At 48.3% G+C, this 18,663-nt stretch overlaps 2 protein-coding genes across 2 annotated transcripts; both read left to right on the top strand.

The window, feature by feature from the left end:
- The first annotated feature begins 9,592 nt into the window (after positions 1 to 9,592).
- LOC124671894 (cell number regulator 2-like) lies at positions 9,593 to 10,336 on the top strand. Its single transcript, XM_047208214.1, has 4 exons — positions 9,593 to 9,659; positions 9,749 to 9,820; positions 9,952 to 10,164; positions 10,257 to 10,336. Exons 1-4 carry the CDS (start codon positions 9,593 to 9,595, stop codon positions 10,334 to 10,336), a joined length of 432 nt encoding a protein of 143 aa, XP_047064170.1.
- Positions 10,337 to 14,188: 3,852 nt separating this feature from the next.
- Positions 14,189 to 14,930, top strand: LOC124671893 (cell number regulator 2-like). The gene is made up of 4 exons (XM_047208213.1): positions 14,189 to 14,255; positions 14,345 to 14,416; positions 14,545 to 14,757; positions 14,851 to 14,930. Exons 1-4 carry the CDS (start codon positions 14,189 to 14,191, stop codon positions 14,928 to 14,930), a joined length of 432 nt encoding a protein of 143 aa, XP_047064169.1.
- Positions 14,931 to 18,663: the final 3,733 nt, after the last annotated feature.

The following is an 18,663-nucleotide window of genomic DNA, read 5'->3' as shown; positions in this document are numbered from 1 at the left end:
CTTAATCTTGTCATGAGAGAGCAATTTTCCGGTGTTAGTTACGATGATGCTGCTGCCCATCTCAATAATTTTGTTGAACTATGTGAAATGCAAAAATATAAAGATGTAGATGGTGACATTATAAAATTAAAATTGTTCCCTTTCTCATTAAGAGGAAGAGCTAAAGACTGGTTGCTATCTCTGCCTAAGAATAGTATTGATTCCTGGACTAAATGCAAGGATGCTTTTATTGGTAGATATTATCCCCCTGCTAAAATTATATCTTTGAGGAGTAGCATAATGAATTTCAAACAATTAGATAATGAACATGTTGCTCAAGCTTGGGAAAGAATGAAATCTCTCGGTTAAAAATTGCCCAACCCATGGATCGACTACTTGGATGATCATCCAAACCTTCTATGCAGGACTAAATTTTTCTTCGCGGAATTTATTGGATTCAGCTGCTGGAGGTACCTTTATGTCCATCACTCTTGGTGAAGCAACAAAGCTTCTTGATAATATGATGGTTAATTACTCCGAATGGCACACGGAAAGAGCTCCACAAGGTAAGAAGGTAAATTCCGTTGAAGAATCCTCTTCCTTGAATGATAAGGTTGATGCTATTATGTCTATGCTTGCGAATGATAGGACTAATGTTGATCCTAATAATGTTCCATTAGCTTCATTGGTTGCTCAAGAAGAACATGTTGATGTGAACTTCATTAAAAATAATAATTTCAACAACAATGCTTATCGGAACAATTCTAGTAATAACTATAGACCATATCCTTATAATAATGGTAACGGTTATGCTAATTCTTATGGGAATTCTTACAACAATAATAGGAATACACCCCCTGGACTTGAAGCCATGCTTAAAGAATTTATTAGTACACAAACTGCCTTTAACAAATCTGTTGAGGAAAAGCTCAATAAAATTGATATTCTTGTTTCTAGAGTTGATAGTCTTGCCTCTGATGTTGATCTTTTGAAATCGAAAGTTATGCCTAATAGGGATATTGAAAATAAAATTGTTACTGCAGCAAATGCCATCCAAGTTAGAATTAATGAGAATATAAGATTAATGGCTGAACTGCGTGCTAGGTGGGATAGAGAAGAAAGTGAAAAACTAGCTAAAAAGGAAAATGTAGCTAAAGTTTGGACTATTACCACCACTAGCAATGCTAATGATTCATATGTTGCTGCACCTCCTACTATCCATGATAAAATAATTGGTGTTAGCAATGCTTCTACTCCTAGTGCAAAGCGCGCAAAATTACCTGAAACTGCTAAAATTGCTGAAACTGCTTGTGATAAAACTGCTGAAATTTTTTCCAACCTTGGGGATGATAATCCCATTGCTTTAGATTGTAATGATTTAGATTTTGATGATTGCAACATCTCTGAAGTTATAAAGTTCTTGCAAAAACTTGCTAAGAGTCCCAATGCTAGCGCTATAAATTTGGCTTTCACAAAACATATTACAAATGCTCTCATAAAAGCTAGAGAAGAGAAACTAAAACTTGAAACTTCTATTCCTAGAAAGCTAGAGGATGGTTGGGAGCCCATCATTAAAATGAGAGTCAAAGATTTTGATTGTAATGCTTTATGTGATCTTGGTGCAAGTATTTTTGTTATGCCTAAAAAAGTCTATGATATGCTTGACTTGCCACCATTGAAAAATTGTTATTTGGATGTTAATCTCGCTGATAATGCTAAAAAGAAACCTTTGGGGAAAGTTGATAATGTTCATATTATGGTTAACAATAACCTTGTCCCCGTTGATTTTGTTGTCTTGGATATTGAATGCAATGCATCTTGCCCCATTATATTGGGAAGACCTTTTCTTCGAACCGTTGGTGCTACTATTGATATGAAGGAAGGTAATATTAAATATCAATTTCCTCTCAAGAAAGGTATGGAACACTTCCCTAGAAAGAGAATGAAGGTACCTTATGATTCTATCATTAGAACAAATTATGATGTTGATGCTTCATCTTTCGATGTTACTTGAGTTACACTTTCTGCGCCTAGCTGAAAGGCGTTAAAGAAAAGCGCTTATGGGAGACAACCCATGTTTTTACTACAGTACTTTATTTTATATTTGTGTCTTGGAAGTTGTTTACTACTGTAGCAACCTCTCCTTATCTTAGTTTTATGTTTTGTTGTGCCAAGTAAAGTCTTTGATAGAAAAGTAAGTACTAGATTTGGATTACTGCGCAGTTTCAGAATTCTTTGCTGTCACGAATCTGGGTCTATCTCCCTGTAGGTAGCTCAGAAAATTACGCCAATTTACGAGCATGATCCTCAGATATGTACGCAACTTTCATTCAATTTGAGCATTTTCGTTTGAGCAAGTCTGGTGGCCTAATAAAATCCATCTTTACGGACTGTTCTGTTTTGACAGATTCTGTCTTTTATTTCGCATTGCCTCTTTTGCTATGTTGGATGAATTTCTTTGATCCACTAATGTCCAGTAGCTTTATGCAATGTCCAGAAGTGTTAAGAATGATTGTGTCACCTCTGAACATGTGAATTTTTATTATGCACTAACCCTCTAATGAGTTGTTTCGAGTTTGGTGTGGAGGAAGTTTTCAAGGATCAAGAGAGGAGTATGATGCAATATGATCAAGGAGAGTGAAAGCTCTAAGCTTGGGGATGCCCCGGTGGTTCACCCCTGCATATATTAAGAAGACTCAAGCGTCTAAGCTTGGGGATTCCCAAGGCATCCCCTTCTTCATCGACAACATTATCGGGTTCCTCCCCTGAAACTATATTTTTATTCGGCCACATCTTATGCACTTTGCTTGGAGCGTCGGTTTGTTTTTGTTTTTGTTTTGTTTGAATAAAATGGATCCTAGCATTCACTTTATGGGAGAGAGACACGCTCCGCTGTTGCATATGGACAAATATGTCCTTAGGCTCTACTCATAGTATTCATGGCGAAGTTCTTCTTCGTTAAATTGTTATATGGTTGGAATTGGAAAATGATACATGTAGTAACTCTAAAATGTCTTGGATAATTTGATACTTGGCAATTGTTGTGCTCATGTTTAAGCTCCTGCATCATATACTTTGCACCCATTAATGAAGAAATACTTAGAGCTTGCTAATTTGGTTTGCATATTTGGTTTCTCTAGAGTCTAGATAACATCTAGTATTGAGTTTTGAACAACAAGGAAGACGGTATGGAGTCTTATAATGTTTACCATATGTCTTTTATGTGAGTTTTGCTGTACCGTTCATCCTTGTGTTTGTTTCAAATAACCTTGCTAGCCTAAACCTTGTATCGAGAGGGAATACTTCTCATGCATCCAAAATCCTTGAGCCAACCACTATGCCATTTGTGTCCACCATACCTACCTACTACATGGTATTTATCCGCCATTCCAAAGTAAATTGCTTGAGTGCTACCTTTAAAATTCCATCATTCGCCTTTGCAATATATAGCTCATGGGACAAATAGCTTAAAAACTATTGTAGTATTGAATATGTACTTATGCACTTTATCTCTTATTAAGTTGCTTGTTGTGCGATAACCATGTTTACGGGGACGCCATCAACTATTCTTTGTTGGATATCATGTGAGTTGCTATGCATGTCCGTCTTGTCCGAAGCAAGAGAGATCTACCACCTTCATGGTTGGAGCATGCATATTGTTAGAGAAGAACTTTGGGCCGCTAACTAAAGCCATGATTCATGGTGGAAGTTTCGGTTTGGACATATATCCTCAATCTCATATGAGAATAACAATTGTTGCCACATGCTTATGCATTAAAGAGGAGTCCATTATCCGTTGTCCATGTTGTCCCGGTATGGATGTCTAAGTTGAGAATAATCAAAAGCGAGAAATCCAAAATGCGAGCTTTCTCCTTAGACCTTTGTACAGGCGGCATGGAGGTACCCCATTGTGACACTTGGTCAAAACATGTGCATTGCAAAGATCCGGTAGTCCAAGTTAATTAGGACAAGGTGCGGGCACTATTAGTATACTATGCATGAGACTTGCAACTTGTAAGATATAATGTACATAACTCATATGCTTTATTACTACCGTTGACAAAATTGTTTCATGTTTTCAAAACAAAAGCTCTAGCACAAATATAGCAATCGATGCTTTCCTCTTTGAAGGACCATTCTTTTTACTTTTATGTTGAGTCAGTTCACCTATTTCTCTCCACCTCAAGAAGCAAACACTTGTGTGAACCGTGCATTGATTCCTACATACTTGCATATTGTACTTGTTATATTACTCTATGTTGACAATTATCCATGAGATATACATGTTACAAGTTGAAAGCAACCGCTGAAACTTAATCTTCCTTTGTGTTGCTTCAATACCTTTACTTTGATTTATTGCTTTATGAGTTAACTCTTATGCAAGACTTATTAATACTTGTCTTGAAGTACTATTCATGAAAAGTCTTTGCTATATGATTCACCTGTTTACTCATGTAATCACTATTGTTTTGATCGCTGCATCCACTACATATGTTTACAAATAGTATGATCAAGGTTATGATGGCATATCACTTCAGAAATTATCTTTGTTATCGTTTTACCTGCTCGGGACGAGCGAAACTAAGCTTGGAGATGCTTGATACGTCTCCGACGTATCGATAATTTCTTATGTTCTATGCCATATTATTGATGATACCTACATGTTTTATGCACACTTTATGTCATATTCGTGCATTTTACGGAACTAACCTATTAACAAGATGCCGAAGTGCCGGTTCTCGTTTTACTGCTGTTTTTGGTTTCGAAATCCTAGTAACGAAATATTCTCGGAATTGGACGAAACGAAGACCCGGGGCCCTATTTTTCCACGGAGCTTCCGGAAGACCGAAGAACACACGAAGTGGGGCCACGAGGTGGCCAAACTATAGGGCGGCGCGGCCCAAGCCTCGGCCGCGCCGACCTATAGTGTGGGCCCCTCGTGACGCCCTTGACCTGCCCTTCCGCCTACTTAAAGCCTCCGTCGCGAAACCCACGAGGCGAAAAACCACGATACGGAAAACCTTGCGAGACGCCGTCGCCGCCGATCCCATCTCGGGGGATTACGGAGATCTCCTCCGGCACCCTGCCGGAGAGGGGATTCATCTCCCGGAGGACTCTACACCGCCATGGTCGCCTCCGGAGTGATGAGTGAGTAGTTCACCCCTGGACTATGGGTCCATAGCAGTAGCTAGATGGTTGTCTTCTCCTCATTGTGCTTCATTGTTGGATCTTGTGAGCTGCCTAACATGATCAAGATCATCTATCCGTAATTCTATATGTTGTGTTTGTCGGGATCCGATGGATAGAGAATACCATGTCATGTTAATTATCAAGTTATTACATATGTGTTGTTTATGATCTTGCATGCTCTCCGTTTCTAGTAGAGGCTCTGGCCAAGTTTTTACTTTTAACTCCAAGAGGGAGTACTTATGCTCGATAGTGGGTTCATGCCCGCATTGACACCAGGACGAGTGACGAGAAAGTTCTAAGGTTGTGTTGTGCTTGTTGCCACTAGGGATAAAACATTGGCGCTATGTCAGAGGATGTAGTTGTTGATTACATTACCCACCATACTTAATGCAATTGTCTGTTCTTTAGTAACTTAATACTGGAGGGGTTCGGATGATAACCTGAAGGTGGACTTTTTAGGCATAGATGCGGTTGGATGACGGTCTATGTACTTTGTCGTAATGCCCAATTAAATCTCACTATACTTATCATGTCATGTATGTGCATTGTTATGCCCTCTCTATTTGTCAATTGCCCGACTGTAATTTGTTCACCCAACATGCTTTTATCTTATGGGAGAGACACCTCTAGTGAGCTGTGGACCCCGGTCCATTCTTTAATACTGAAATACAAATCTGCTGCAATACTTGTTTTCTTGTTTTCTCTGCAAACAATCATCTTCCACACAATACGGTTAATCCTTTGTTACGGCAAGCCGGTGAGATTGACAACCTCCACTGTTTCGTTGGGGCAAAGTACTTTGGTTGTGTTGTGCGGGTTCCACGTTGGCGCCGGAATCTGCGGTATTGCGCCGCACTACATCCCGCCGCCATCAACCTTCAACGTGCTTCTTGGCTCCTCCTGGTTCGATAAACCTTGGTTTCTTTCTGAGGGAAAACTTGCTGCTGTGCGCATCATACCTTCCTCTTGGGGTTGCCCAACGAACGTGTGAAATACACGCCATCAGCGCCGCCTCCCGCTGCCGACGCTCCTCCGCCGTCACCTGCTGCTGGAGCTCGATCGACTCACGCCGCCGGCACTCGATCGAGTCACGCCGTTCACGGAACAGCGCCTGCCGCTCATCGCGCTGGCGCCGGCGCTCGTCGGCCCATCGGCTGCTCCATCTCCTCCCGGTACCGGCGCCGTCGCGCCTCTTGTCCCGTCGAGGCGTCGAACGCCGCAACGGTGTCGCACTGCTTGCTCTGCCACGGCTGCTGCCTCCGCGGCCTCCTCGGCTGCGGAGGCAGGGGCGGAGAACGCCGCTAGATCCGCCGCTCGCTGCGCCTCACGCCGGCCGGCGGGCCTCCTCCTCGAGTGCCTCCTCTAGTGCCGCACGCCGCTGCCGGGCCGGAAGTGGAGGAGACGGCGGTGGAGGTAGCGGCCATCGCCGGGCGGTTCGCCATTGCCACGCGGTGATGGAGGAGACGGCCGTGGAGCGACGAGGGCTGTGTTTGTTGCCGGCGGGGTGTGGTGGCTACCATTGATGAGCCGGGAGACCTTTTATAGACGCCGGCGTCGGGAAGAAAGCGCGTGAACGGACGAGAAGAGGCGGGAAGATCGCGCGGGAACGGGCGGTGGCGTGCGAACGCCGGCGACGCGTGGAGGCTGCGCGGCACCGACGAGACGTCTCGCCTGCCCCTCCGTCGCCATTAAGGCAAAGATGCCGCCGTGTGTCCTCGCGCGCGAATAACTTCCGTCGCGAGGTAGGCGACGGTTAGGTTAAAATTAACTGTGCCGCTGACGCATCGGCCCCGCCACTCCCCGCCTCGCTTTTCGTTGTGTCCGGCGTCCCCGGAGAGTCCCCTGTGGGACGGGGACGGGCTCGGGGCGCCGGACACCGTATCGGGCCATGCCGGACAAAAATGGGCTTTGGGGGACGCGGCTGGAACGCATTTTTCGTCCGGCGCGCCCCAAATCCCTTTGGGCGACGCTTTGGGGGACGCGACTGGAGATGCTCCTAGGCACGGGAGTAGTGCTGGTGTGGCTAGGTGGTGTGGTCTGTAGGGACGCGTGTGGTAGGCTGCATGTCTCTTGGCTCGCATCGGGCCAGCTTTTTTCGGTCCGTTTGGTTTCCTGGTCCACGCCGTGTTGTTGCAGGAACCGGTTCTCAAAGCAGCCTCGGGCCAGGCCCTGGAGAAACGCCCGGTCCGGCCGTTTCTAGCGAGCCACCCCCGTTTTCGCAGAAGTGGAGAACGCGGCGTCCTCGCAGAGCGGGAGCTCGCGCGGGACGGCGAAATCTCGGCGCCATGAATACGGTCACCGCGCTTGAATTTTCGCCACCGTATATAGGGGCGGCTCTCTCACCGGCAAATCCAAATCCCCCATTTCTCCCCATTTCGAGCTCATCTACCATCCCCGATCTAGCGACATGGCCGGCTCTACCTCACCGGCACGGTCGGCGAGGCTTGCGGCGGCTGTGGTGGCGGCTACTGGCCGCCGAGGATGGTCATCTTCTTTGTGTGCGTCGATGACTTTGGTTGTGGTAAGCTTCTGCAAACCCTAGCCTTAGATCTAGATCTTATATGTACACATCCGGGGTCTGAGCGAATCCATTCTAGGACATTCCTTCGTCGCCGGTGGAGGTTGTGGAGGTTTTTCAGGTTCCATCTGACTCTACGACGGGGACGGTGGTGCTTCCTGCATCTTCCACTGGGACGGTGCTGCTTGCTGCATCTCCGCTAGGGTCCCCTGCTTCCCATACCTCGGTGCTGCGTGTGGCTCCTTTGACTGTAAGGTCCATCTTACCTACCTCGTTGTTCTTTCATGTGGTACTGGTAGTTCATAGATCTGCTAGTGCTTAAGGATTTCCATGTGGTAGTTCATTGATCTGATAGTGTTTGTCATGTAGGCTATCATACCTTTGGGCTCCCCTGATCTGTCTGTGGCAAGTGTGAATGCTCAGCCATCTCTGATAGCAAGCAAACCAGCCATGGTTTGGAAATCTAAGCTATCAGAGTTTGTGCTGAACAGGTTGGTTCGGCTCGTCCGTAGCGGCGTCTGCTTCAACATGGGATTCAAGGAGCAACAGATGAAGAAGGTAGCCGCGGATGTTCTTGCATTCGCCGGCATACATGTTACCACTATTCAGCTGTACAACCACATCAGAAACTGGAGGACAAAGTGGAGCATCATCACGAAGATGTAGTCCGATCGCATTCTCGACTGGAGTGAAGATGGCTGCTGCTTCTACGGCGGTGACGAAGGGGCGGCGGACGAGTACATCCAGGTACGAATCCTCATCGATGCGAAAGTATATACATGTCAATGTCGTCCGCACTAACGAGGTGTTCCTTGTCGATTGCGGCGGTACCCGAAGCCCCGTCGGTACGTCGGCACCCCGATCACCAACTACGCTCGGATGAAGACGATCTTCACTCCCCGGTTCGTACGCAAGGCGCGGCTGTACCAGCCCTAACTTGGCTGGTCGGGGCTATCGACTTCATTGCGGACAATGAAGCCGAGTATGCCGCCTACCGTAAGCTGCAGCCACCGGAGAGGAGGAGCTGGCTTAGGAGCTTCCTCCGCAACCAGTTTCCTGCTTAGTGCGTCTGCTTCCTTCTGATGATCCACTGATTTTGGGAGGTGATCTTGCATCCCTCCATTAGCTAGGACTTGCTACAACCTGATCCCCGGTTTGTAATGATGAACTTGTTTGAGGTGGTATATACTAACCCCTCGTGACGAACCTGTGATGCATCACGAAGTAGTTGCTTCGTTCGTGATGCATCGCCCACTAAGTACTAGTTGTTGTGTAGTACCAGCATCTTTTCTGATGAACTGAATCTGATGTGTCTTTGTTATTACATGCTTGGGTAACCTCACCACTCAAAGTGAAGGGGTTACCACAACACTGAGCTATGTGCAACCAAACATGCCGTGGGCTGCACGACCTGGGAAGAATGGGCTGAAAACGGGCAACCAAACGATGATACATGGTTCCTTCTCCGGCGCGCAAAAGGCCGCACAGGCTACCAAACAACCCGCCAAAAGTGACTCATGGCCCGATCGCAACGCGTAATGCCTCCCATCTCGCTGGCGCAGTAATGCAGCAAATCGGCTCAGGCAACCAAACGGCCCCTAGTATATCGTTCATATGTTAGATCTGTATGCATGGAGTGACAAGTCACATGCAAATACGCAATGCGCCTGAGGGGACCACACAACCGGACGCACAACCTAGGACACTAATGGTGACAGGCGCCAGGTAACATTTGTTTGTTGCATGGCCCACACGCCGCGTGAAAAACGGGCCAGAATAGCCCGAGCCCGTCCTTAAATACGCCTACCACCACACACCACCACACACACACACAGGTGACACAGCCGCTCACACACACTCCTCGTGCGCCAGCAGCCCCCTGCATCTCCATCTCCATCCCCGGCCATGTCGAGCCTCAACAGCAACTCGTGGACCACCGGCCTCTTGGGCTGCTGCGACGACGCCGGCAGCTGTAAGAACCTTCCGGCCTCTCCGCTTCAACTAGAGCACGCGGCTGTGAACTTGCGATGATCTCCGGCCTGTGTTATGTTGTGCCTGCAGGCTGCCTGACGCTCTTCTGCCCGTGCGTTGCCTTCGGGAGGATCGCCGAGATCGTCGACCAGGGAGCCACATGTGAGTTCTGTTCCTTCCTTCAAAACGATTCTTTCTCCAGTTAACGAATCAGCTTGCTCCTGTTTGTTTTGATGCGTATCTCTCTGTTAATTGATGAATAATACTGCAATAACTTGGTCCATGGTGCTCAGCGTGCTGCGTGAGCGGGACGCTATACCTGGCGCTGGCCTCGTTGACCGGGATGGGCTGCCTCTACTCCTGCTGCTTCCGCTCCAGGCTGCGCGGCCACTACGGCCTCAAGGAGAAGCCCTGCGCCGACTGCTGCGTGCACTGGTTCTGCGAGCCATGCGCGCTCTGCCAGGAGTACCGCGAGCTCCAGCACCGCGGCTTCGACATGTCCATCGGTACGTCCTCCTTCCTCCTTCCTCCGTTCGACTGTTCTCGCCGGCGGCGGCGTGCTGACCAGCTACCTACCGTATCTGTTCTTGGTCTGCAGGGTGGCACGCCAACATGGTGAGGATGGGGAAGGGCGCTCCCACCGTCGCGCCTCACATCAACCCGGGGATGACTCGTTAGCGTGCAGTCGCCGTCGATCGCAGTCAGCTTCCAGCTCAAGAAGAATAATGCCAGGCTTAGCAGTTTCTACTTCCGTCTTGTCTATTGTGACCAGTTTGTCCTCATGCTCGGTGTGTGCGCCTTTCTGTTGCAAGTTGTTTTCGATTAATTCGTCCATACCCAACTGCGTATGATGTATCTCTACAAATCTGAATCTCGATAATCTCCATTTTCCTATTAATGGCAACAATGTACTCTTAAGCCGTGTTACGTGCGAGCGTGTATGATAAACATCCACTTCCAAACTTCTACTTTGCTTTCATTATTTGTAAACGTCATGCGTCTATGAAAATTCCGATGGTAAGACGGATACGTACGCGAGTGAAGAAACGAGAATATAGCACGCAATTGGCGTAGGTCATGCTGTAAACATCGTTTTCAGTTGCTGCCAAGACCAATCCACCAAGTCTTCATGTGCCATTGTCGAATGCAAGTAGGACTTCAACTCAAGTAGGACTTCAACGGCTTTAGCTTTGGAAAGCTTTTCTCCACCGATGCAAAGGTCACTAGAATAGTCAACAAAATCCTATATGCAATAGTTGCATTCGGAAAACAATCAATTCTGCTTCGGGAAATTCAAAATATCAACAGGTCCCAAATTTTCATCTGGAATGGAATTTTGGAGTAACTTTAACTCTACATATAGCTCATTACCACCAAACTCAGATTTTTTGTTTGCCCATTTTAAGTGCAGTCTCAAGGCAACAACAAGAAGATCTCAAAAAAACGAGAAGATCTCAAATTTTTATCCTCCAAAGGTGTAGTGCATGAGAAGTAAAAAATAAACCAAATATTTTGTTATATGATTTGTATTGTTCAAACCTCGTTGAATGAAGCAATAGCTTAATCAACAACATGTAAAAAAATACTTTGTCCTGAACTAATCATATGCAGATTGTGAAGCAATTGCCACAACACTCAAAACGAGACTACGACAAAACGGCTAAAATATGTCGAGTGCTCCTTCAAGACGCTATAAAGTGAGCTCCTCCGGTAAACAGAACCCTTACCGATGAAAGTTGTAGTGCTTGTGCATCCTCGGGATGTTGATGCGGGTTCATGGTAATGTGGGCAGAAGATGAGATGCCACCACCGTTCGACTCGGCTGCCTAGACAACCCGACAATGAAGGTCCAACGTCGACCACAGCAAGCTTGTCGCACCCCTAGCAAACAAGATCATTCGACCAATCTGATTAGATGAGAGGAAGGGACAAAATGACAAGGCTTCGACGATCGGTCAATGCATGTACTTGGGTTCTTACAACTACTTGAATTTAGGCTTAACTATTATCCACAATATTATTAGCTATGCCATTAATACACAGGTACATGTACTATAATACTACTATTTCCAGCTGTAAATTCTTGAGGGGGGCGAACGGTTGAGGGGGGTCTGACCCCTGCTCGCCCCTCCCTGGCTCCGCCTCTTTATTAGACAAAACGCAACCAAAACTAAAAGGTGACTGCACTCTACACCTGTGGCGCTGTGTCATGCAACATAAGCATGGCACCATGAGGTAGAACGGCTTGCGGGAAGGAGGTGAAAACAACTGTATTGGAAGCGAAGGAAAGGGGAGTCTCAGCTCTCTGTGTACGCTGCTCATCCATCAAGAAGATCAGACAAGCAGGACATCTGGGTTTCGCGCCCTAAACCTGGGTAAAAATCTCGTGTTTGTGTGTTGTGCTTGATCCGCTTTGCAGCGTTCACTGCCCACTTGGCAAACAAAAAGGGATGCAAACCCTCGGTTTATTTCGTCCCGCGGACGCGATAGAGATCCCGCTTGGTGTTGTTGCTTGCCCGCTGCCGCCAGTTAGCCCGCCGTCGTCCCTCCTCTATATCTTCCCTCGCGCTACTGCTTGCTGAGGAAGCCGCAGCTTGGCACTGATTTGAGATGCAGCTTGCCACCGCCTCTGGCCGACGGAGCCGCTGCTGCTTCCGCTTGCCGTGGCAGACTGCAGCTGTTGCGATGCAACTTACCTGCCGCCGCCAGCTAGCTGGCTGGCCGTTGTCTTCCAACGCCTCATTTTTTTCTTGCCGCCGCCACCTTTGGCTTCTGTAGACGAGATCCATGTGTGAACCACAACGTCTCATTTGTATGCGCTATGGACGGGATCCATCAGCGAAGCAAGACACCAGGGTGCCGCAACTGCCAAGCGCTCTGACGGCAGCAAACTCGTGGACTAGCGGCCAAACTCGTGCTGCCAAGTGATTGTGTATGTTCTTACCGTGGTTGGTGTTGGAATTGGTGTGTTTTCTATTCGTTAAAAGGAAAATGGCTAATGGTGTTGGAATTGGTGTGTTAATGACACGCAAGCATTCAGTGAGCAGCAGGAAGGGGACGACAGCACGTACAACCTCGGACTCGGCGAAGTGGTGAGTGTGACTGACAGGTAACATTTGTTTGTTGCGCGGCCCACACGGCGCGTGGACAACGTTAGAGCATGTCTAGTAGAACCCTTAAAACTGTAAAAGTTTTCTAGGATTTACAGGCCGAGATTTGCAAGTTTTGGACACATTTACAGGTTGAAAAACAGGGGCAAAGAATAGAACCCCTAAACCCAACCCGTGTAACAGAATATTCCATTTTAGGGGTTTGAGGGTTTAGGGGTTCTATTCTTTGCCTCAACCCCAACCTCTAAACCTGTCACATATTCATCACAATATGACACAAAAACACAATGAATCATCAAACATACTACAAAAGTAATAATCATGGATGCATGGTTTAGTAGTTTTTACATCACATAATCATCATCTTGCCCATCTCATTGGCACCATCACCAAAAAATTACACGTCGGTGCCATATGCTAGGCCACTCCACCACCATCAAACCCCACCATCATGCGAGTTGTCGACACCGCCATCGCTCATGGTAGTGTCACCGACACCGCCACCACCATGAAGGACACGGCGGCCGGGGCGGGCGGCACGGCGGCCGGGGCGGGCGGCACAACGGCGGCCGGGGCGGCCATTTCGTCGAACACCTCCGGGGCGGCCGGGGCGGGCGGCACGGCGGCGGCCACCGGCGGCTTCGCCGGGGCCCTCCTCTTGGCCACGGCCTTCCTCGGCGCGGGGAGGAAGCCGCCTTGGCCTTGGCGGCACGAGGACCACCGGAGGACACCTTCGTCCGTGCCGGGGAGGTGCGGGTGGTGCGGCCGGTGCGGGGGCGGGGGCGGGAGCGACGGCCGGTGCGGGGGCGGCCGGCCGGCACGAGGTGATGCCCCGCACGCCGCCGCTTTGCGCCGACGTGGGTCGCGGCGACCACGGCGGCGACGTGCGGGTGGGCGGCCGGTGCGGGGGTGGGGGCGGGAGCGACGGGCGGCGGGCCGGGGCGGGCGGCGGGCCGGGGGCCGTCGGCGGCGCGGCCACGGGCGGCACGGGCGGGCGGGGAGGCGTCCATGGCGGCGGCGGCCGGTGCGCGGGGGGGGGGGGGGGGGCGACGGGCGGCGGTGGCGGGTGGGTGGGATTGGGAAATTTCCCTCCCGCCCGAAACGAAATGGAAATGCAGTTTAGAGGGTCAACCCCTCTCCAACCCGTTTTTGTACAGGCCAAGAATAGATTCCCAGGTCGGACCTGGGAATTTTTTTACAGTTTTACAGTTTTAGGGGCTCTAGTCTTTGCGATTTTTTCGTCAAAAACTGTAAAAAAGCGGTTATTTTTACAGATTTAGGGATTTAGGGGCTCTACTAGACATGCTCTTAGCCCGACCCCGCCCTTAATATACGCGTCCCACCGCGCACACAGCCGCTCACACTCCTCTTGCACCATCAGGCAGCAGCCCCGTCCATCTCCATCTCCATCTCCATCCCCATGTCGAGCCTCAACAGCGACTCGTGGACCACCGGCCTCTTGGGCTGCTGCGATGACGCCGGCAGCTGTAAGAACCTTCCGATCTCTCCGCTTCAACTAGAGCACGCGGCCGTGAACTTGCCATGATCTCCGGCCTGTGTTATCTTGTGCTTGCAGGCTGCCTGACCTTCTTCTGCCCGTGCGTCGCCTTCGGGAGGATCGCCGAGATCGTCGACCAGGGAGCCACATGTGAGTTCCTTCCTTCTAAACGATTCTCTCTCCGGTTAACGAATCAGCTTTTGCGCCTGTTTGTTTTGATGCGTATCTCTCTGTTAATTGATGAGTAATACTGCAATAACTTGGTCCATCGTGCTCAGCTTGCTGCGTGAGCGGGACGCTATACCTGGCGCTGGCCTCGTTGACCGGGATGGGCTGCCTCTACTCCTGCTGCTACCGCTCCAGGCTGCGCGGCCACTACGGCCTCAAGGAGAAGCCATGCGCCGACTGCTGCGTCCACTGGTTCTGCGAGCCATGCGCGCTCTGCCAGGAGTACCGCGAGCTCCAGCACCGCGGCTTCGACATGTCCATCGGTACGTCCTCCCTTCCTCCTTCCTCCGCTCGACTGTTTTCGCCGGCGGCGGCGTGCTGACCAGCTACGTACCGTATCTGTTCTTGGTCTGCAGGGTGGCACGCCAACATGGTGAGGATGGGGAAGGGCGCTCCCACCGTCGCGCCTCACATCAACCCGGGGATGACTCGTTAGCGTGCGCCGCGAATCGATCCATCTATCCATCGTCACCTTCCAGCTCCAGAACAATAATATGCCAAGCTACACCAGTTTGTCTCTGTGCTCGGTGTGCGCGTCACAGTGTGTGTGTGCTTTTCTGTTGCTAGTCGTTTTCGATTAATTCCTGCATTCCCAGCCGCGTGTCATTTATGGCAGGCATCTGAATCTCAATAACATCTACTAGTACCAGATTTGCAAGCTTTTTAGTAATCATCATTTTCCTATTAATCGCAACATTGTACTCTTAAGCCGAGCGTGTATGCATGATAAACGTCCACTTCCAAACATCTACTTTGCTTTCATTATTTGTAAACCTAATGCGCTTGAAAATTTAGATGTTAAGACGGATACGCGAGCGAAGAAATGAGAATAGCACGCAATTGGCGTAGGTCATGCTCTTGATATATATGCTTCACCACTAGCATGTGAAAGAGGCAGGCAAAGTTCCCTAAAATGGAGTAGAAACAGAATCCACCATTTTCTTCGTCCTTTTTTTTGCCCGGATGAGCCTAAGCTCGTTACTAATCTCCATTTTCCTATTAATGGCAACAGTGTACTCTTAAGCCGTGTTACGTGCGAGCGTGTATGATAAACGTCCACTTCCAAATTTCTACTTTGCTTTCATTATTTGTAAACGTCATGCGTCTTGAAAATTCCGATGGTAAGAGGGATATGTACGCGAGTGAAGAAACGAGAATATAGCACACAATTGGCGTAGGTCATGATGTAAACATCGTTTTCAGTTGCTAATTGCTATCAAGGCCAACCCACCAAGTCTTCGTGTGCCATTGTCGAATGCAAGTAGGACTTCAACGGCTTTAGCTTTGGAAAGCTTTTCACCACCGATGCAAAGGTCACTAGAACAGTCAACAAAATCCTATATGCAATGGTTGCATTCGGAAAACAATCAGTTCCGCTTCGAGAAATTAAAAATATCAACAGGTCCCAAATTTTCATCTGGAATGGAATTTTGGAGTAACTTTAACTCTACATATAGCTCATTACCACCAAACTCAGATTTTTTGTTTGCCCATTTTAAGTGCAGTGTCAAGGCAACAGCAAGAAGATCTCAAGTTTGTATCCTCCAAAGGTGTAGAGCATGAGAAGTAAACAATAAACCAAATATTTTGTTATATGATTTATATTGTTCAAACCTCGTTGAATGAAGCAATAGCTCAATCAACAACATGTAAAAAAAATACTTTGTCCTGAACCAATCATATGCAGATTGTGAAGCAATTGCCACAACACTCAAAACGAGACTACGACAAAACGGCTGTAATATGTCGAGTGCTCCATCAAGACGCTACAGAGTGAGCTCCTCCGGAACCCTTACCGATGAAAGTTGTAGTGCTTGTGCATCCTCAAAATTAACGGGATGTTGATGCGGGTTCATGGTAATGTGGGCAGAAGATGAGATGCCACCACCGTTGAATGGATCGTAGCGAACAAGAGGGGCGGGTGAATGGTTGCTACGTCAAGTTTTAATCTTTTTCAATTTTAGCGGTGCGGAAGGTAAAGGTGATTGCTTTAGTGGTGTTGGTGATCCTACAATGATCCTAGAACAAGTGCAACAAGCAAAGGAACAACACAAGATAGTAAGAGTAAGGAGCGGGACAACCGGAGGGCGCGGAGACGAGGCGAGGTTTGTTTCCCGCAGTTCCTCCCACAAAAGGAAGTACGTCTGCGTTGAGGAGGTGCTAGCCTCACACAAGAGGCTAGACGGCCACACCACGAAGGAAGGCCTCACCTTCTTCCTCGAGAGAGCTCCACAAAGGGGCTCCCCCTTCTCCACTAAGGCACCGGTCGAGGCGGTGATTCCTTCACAAGGTTGGGGCGAGCTCCACACCACAAGGAGGCTCCCAACAACCCATGGAGCTAGTACAACACCAAGCTAGCCTCCATGGATGCACTTGCTCCAATGTCCCACTATAGGAACCCTAACACCAAGATCCACTAAGGAATAGCAAGTATTGGCGAAATCTCTCTTGGTAGAACTATAGATCGGGGTCTCCTCCACCATTCCTTAAAGTTTGGGCAAGATTGGTTGGATGGTTGGGGAGATCCTCAAGGATTAAGCTCAGCAACAATGGAGGAGAGAGAGAGAGGAGAGATAAAAATGAGTTGGGGAAGAAGGGCCCCTTAAATAGGCTCCTCCAAATCCAACCGTTATGTCCTATTTTCGCCTAAGCGGTACTACCGCTTTGGGTAAGCGGTACTACCGCTCTGAGTTCGAAATCCCACGGATCTAGTCCACGTGGACACAGAGCGGTACTACCGCTCGCGGTACCGCTCGAGGTACCGCAATAGGGTCCAAACCTTACTGGACTCGAAGCGGTACCACAGCGGTACCGAAGCGGTACTACCGTAACTAGTTACGGTACCTGGGCGGTACCATGAGCGGTACTACCGCTCGCAAGCGGTACTACCGCTCCAGGTACCGTAACTCGTACTGTGGGTCAAATCAGCGCAGAACGTCAGAGCGGTACCATGGGCGGTACTAGTAGGGGTAGCAGTACTGCGTCTACTAGTACCGGTAGTACCGGTCTGGCAAAAACAGGTTTTCTCCCCTTTTTCTTTCCAGCCATGTCACCTTGCAAAACACACACAAAACCAGAAAACCTATAAACTACGCTTCAGTCCTCCGATCTTGACGTGTCCAGCGAGGTCACCGTGCACTTGCAAATCTAGCAATGATACTCAAGGCACACGGTGAGATAACTCAAGTGTTGTCATCAAACACACAAAACACGGGGTTTGACTTTGCTCTTTCAATCTCCCCCTTTTTGGTGTTTGATGACAACACAAGACTTTTCAAAAGCATATGATATTATGATGAGATTCTTAGATTTGCAAAAGCTCGACGGAGCTCCCCCTAAACGTGTGCATATTTTGAATATGTATTTGAATACAAATACACACGTCTTAGAGGCATAACTCCCCCTAGATTTTACAAACCAAGCACATATGCAACAAGGATACAAGATCATGTTCAAATAACATATGCGCAATATGGAGGCAACACAAGATCATGCAAGGAGTTTTGGGTGAAGTTATTGATGGCGTGTATTTCACACGTTTGTTGGGCAACCCCAAGAGGAATGTATGATGCGCACAGCAGCAAGTTTTCCCTCAGAAAGAAACCAAGGTTTATCGAACCAGGAGGAGCCAAGAAGCACGTTGAAGGTTGATGGCGGCGGGATGTAGTGCGGCGCAACACCGGAGATTCCGGCGCCAACGTGGAACCTGCACAACACAACCAAAGTACTTTGCCCCAACGAAACGGTGAGGTTGTCAATCTCACCGGCTTGCTGTAACAAAGGATTAACCGTATTGTGTGGAAGATGATTGTTTGCAAAGAAAACAAGTAAAACAAGTATTGCAGCAGATTTGTATTTCGAGTATTAAAGAATGGACCGGGGTCCACAGTTCACTAGAGGTGTCTCTCCCATAAGATAAAAGCATGTTGGGTGAACAAATTACAGTCGGGCAATTGACAAATAGAGAGGGCATAACAATGCACATACATGACATGATAAGTATAGTGAGATTTAATTGGGCATTACGACAAAGTACATAGACCGCCATCCAAGCTGCATCTATGCCTAAAAAGTCCACCTTCAGAGTTATCATCCGAACCCCCTCCGGTATTAAGTTGCGAGCAACGGACAATTGCATTAAGTATGGTGCGTAATGTAATCAACAACTA

Source organism: Lolium rigidum, chromosome 7 (assembly GCF_022539505.1).
Source record: "Lolium rigidum isolate FL_2022 chromosome 7, APGP_CSIRO_Lrig_0.1, whole genome shotgun sequence".
NCBI classification, from domain to species: Eukaryota; Viridiplantae; Streptophyta; class Magnoliopsida; order Poales; family Poaceae; genus Lolium; species Lolium rigidum.
This window is presented reverse-complemented; position numbering and strand designations above follow the sequence as displayed.

Bases quoted from the DNA above. Each gene is read 5' to 3' on its own strand.
- LOC124671894 (XM_047208214.1), top strand. From the start codon at position 9,593: ATGTCGAGCCTCAACAGCAACTCGTGGACCACCGGCCTCTTGGGCTGC. The intron at 9,660-9,748 runs GTAAGAACCTTC...TTGTGCCTGCAG, and splicing joins CTGCGACGACGCCGGCAGCT to GCTGCCTGACGCTCTTCTGC. The intron at 10,165-10,256 runs GTACGTCCTCCT...CTTGGTCTGCAG, and splicing joins CGGCTTCGACATGTCCATCG to GGTGGCACGCCAACATGGTG.
- LOC124671893 (XM_047208213.1), top strand. From the start codon at position 14,189: ATGTCGAGCCTCAACAGCGACTCGTGGACCACCGGCCTCTTGGGCTGC. The intron at 14,256-14,344 runs GTAAGAACCTTC...TTGTGCTTGCAG, and splicing joins CTGCGATGACGCCGGCAGCT to GCTGCCTGACCTTCTTCTGC. The intron at 14,758-14,850 runs GTACGTCCTCCC...CTTGGTCTGCAG, and splicing joins CGGCTTCGACATGTCCATCG to GGTGGCACGCCAACATGGTG.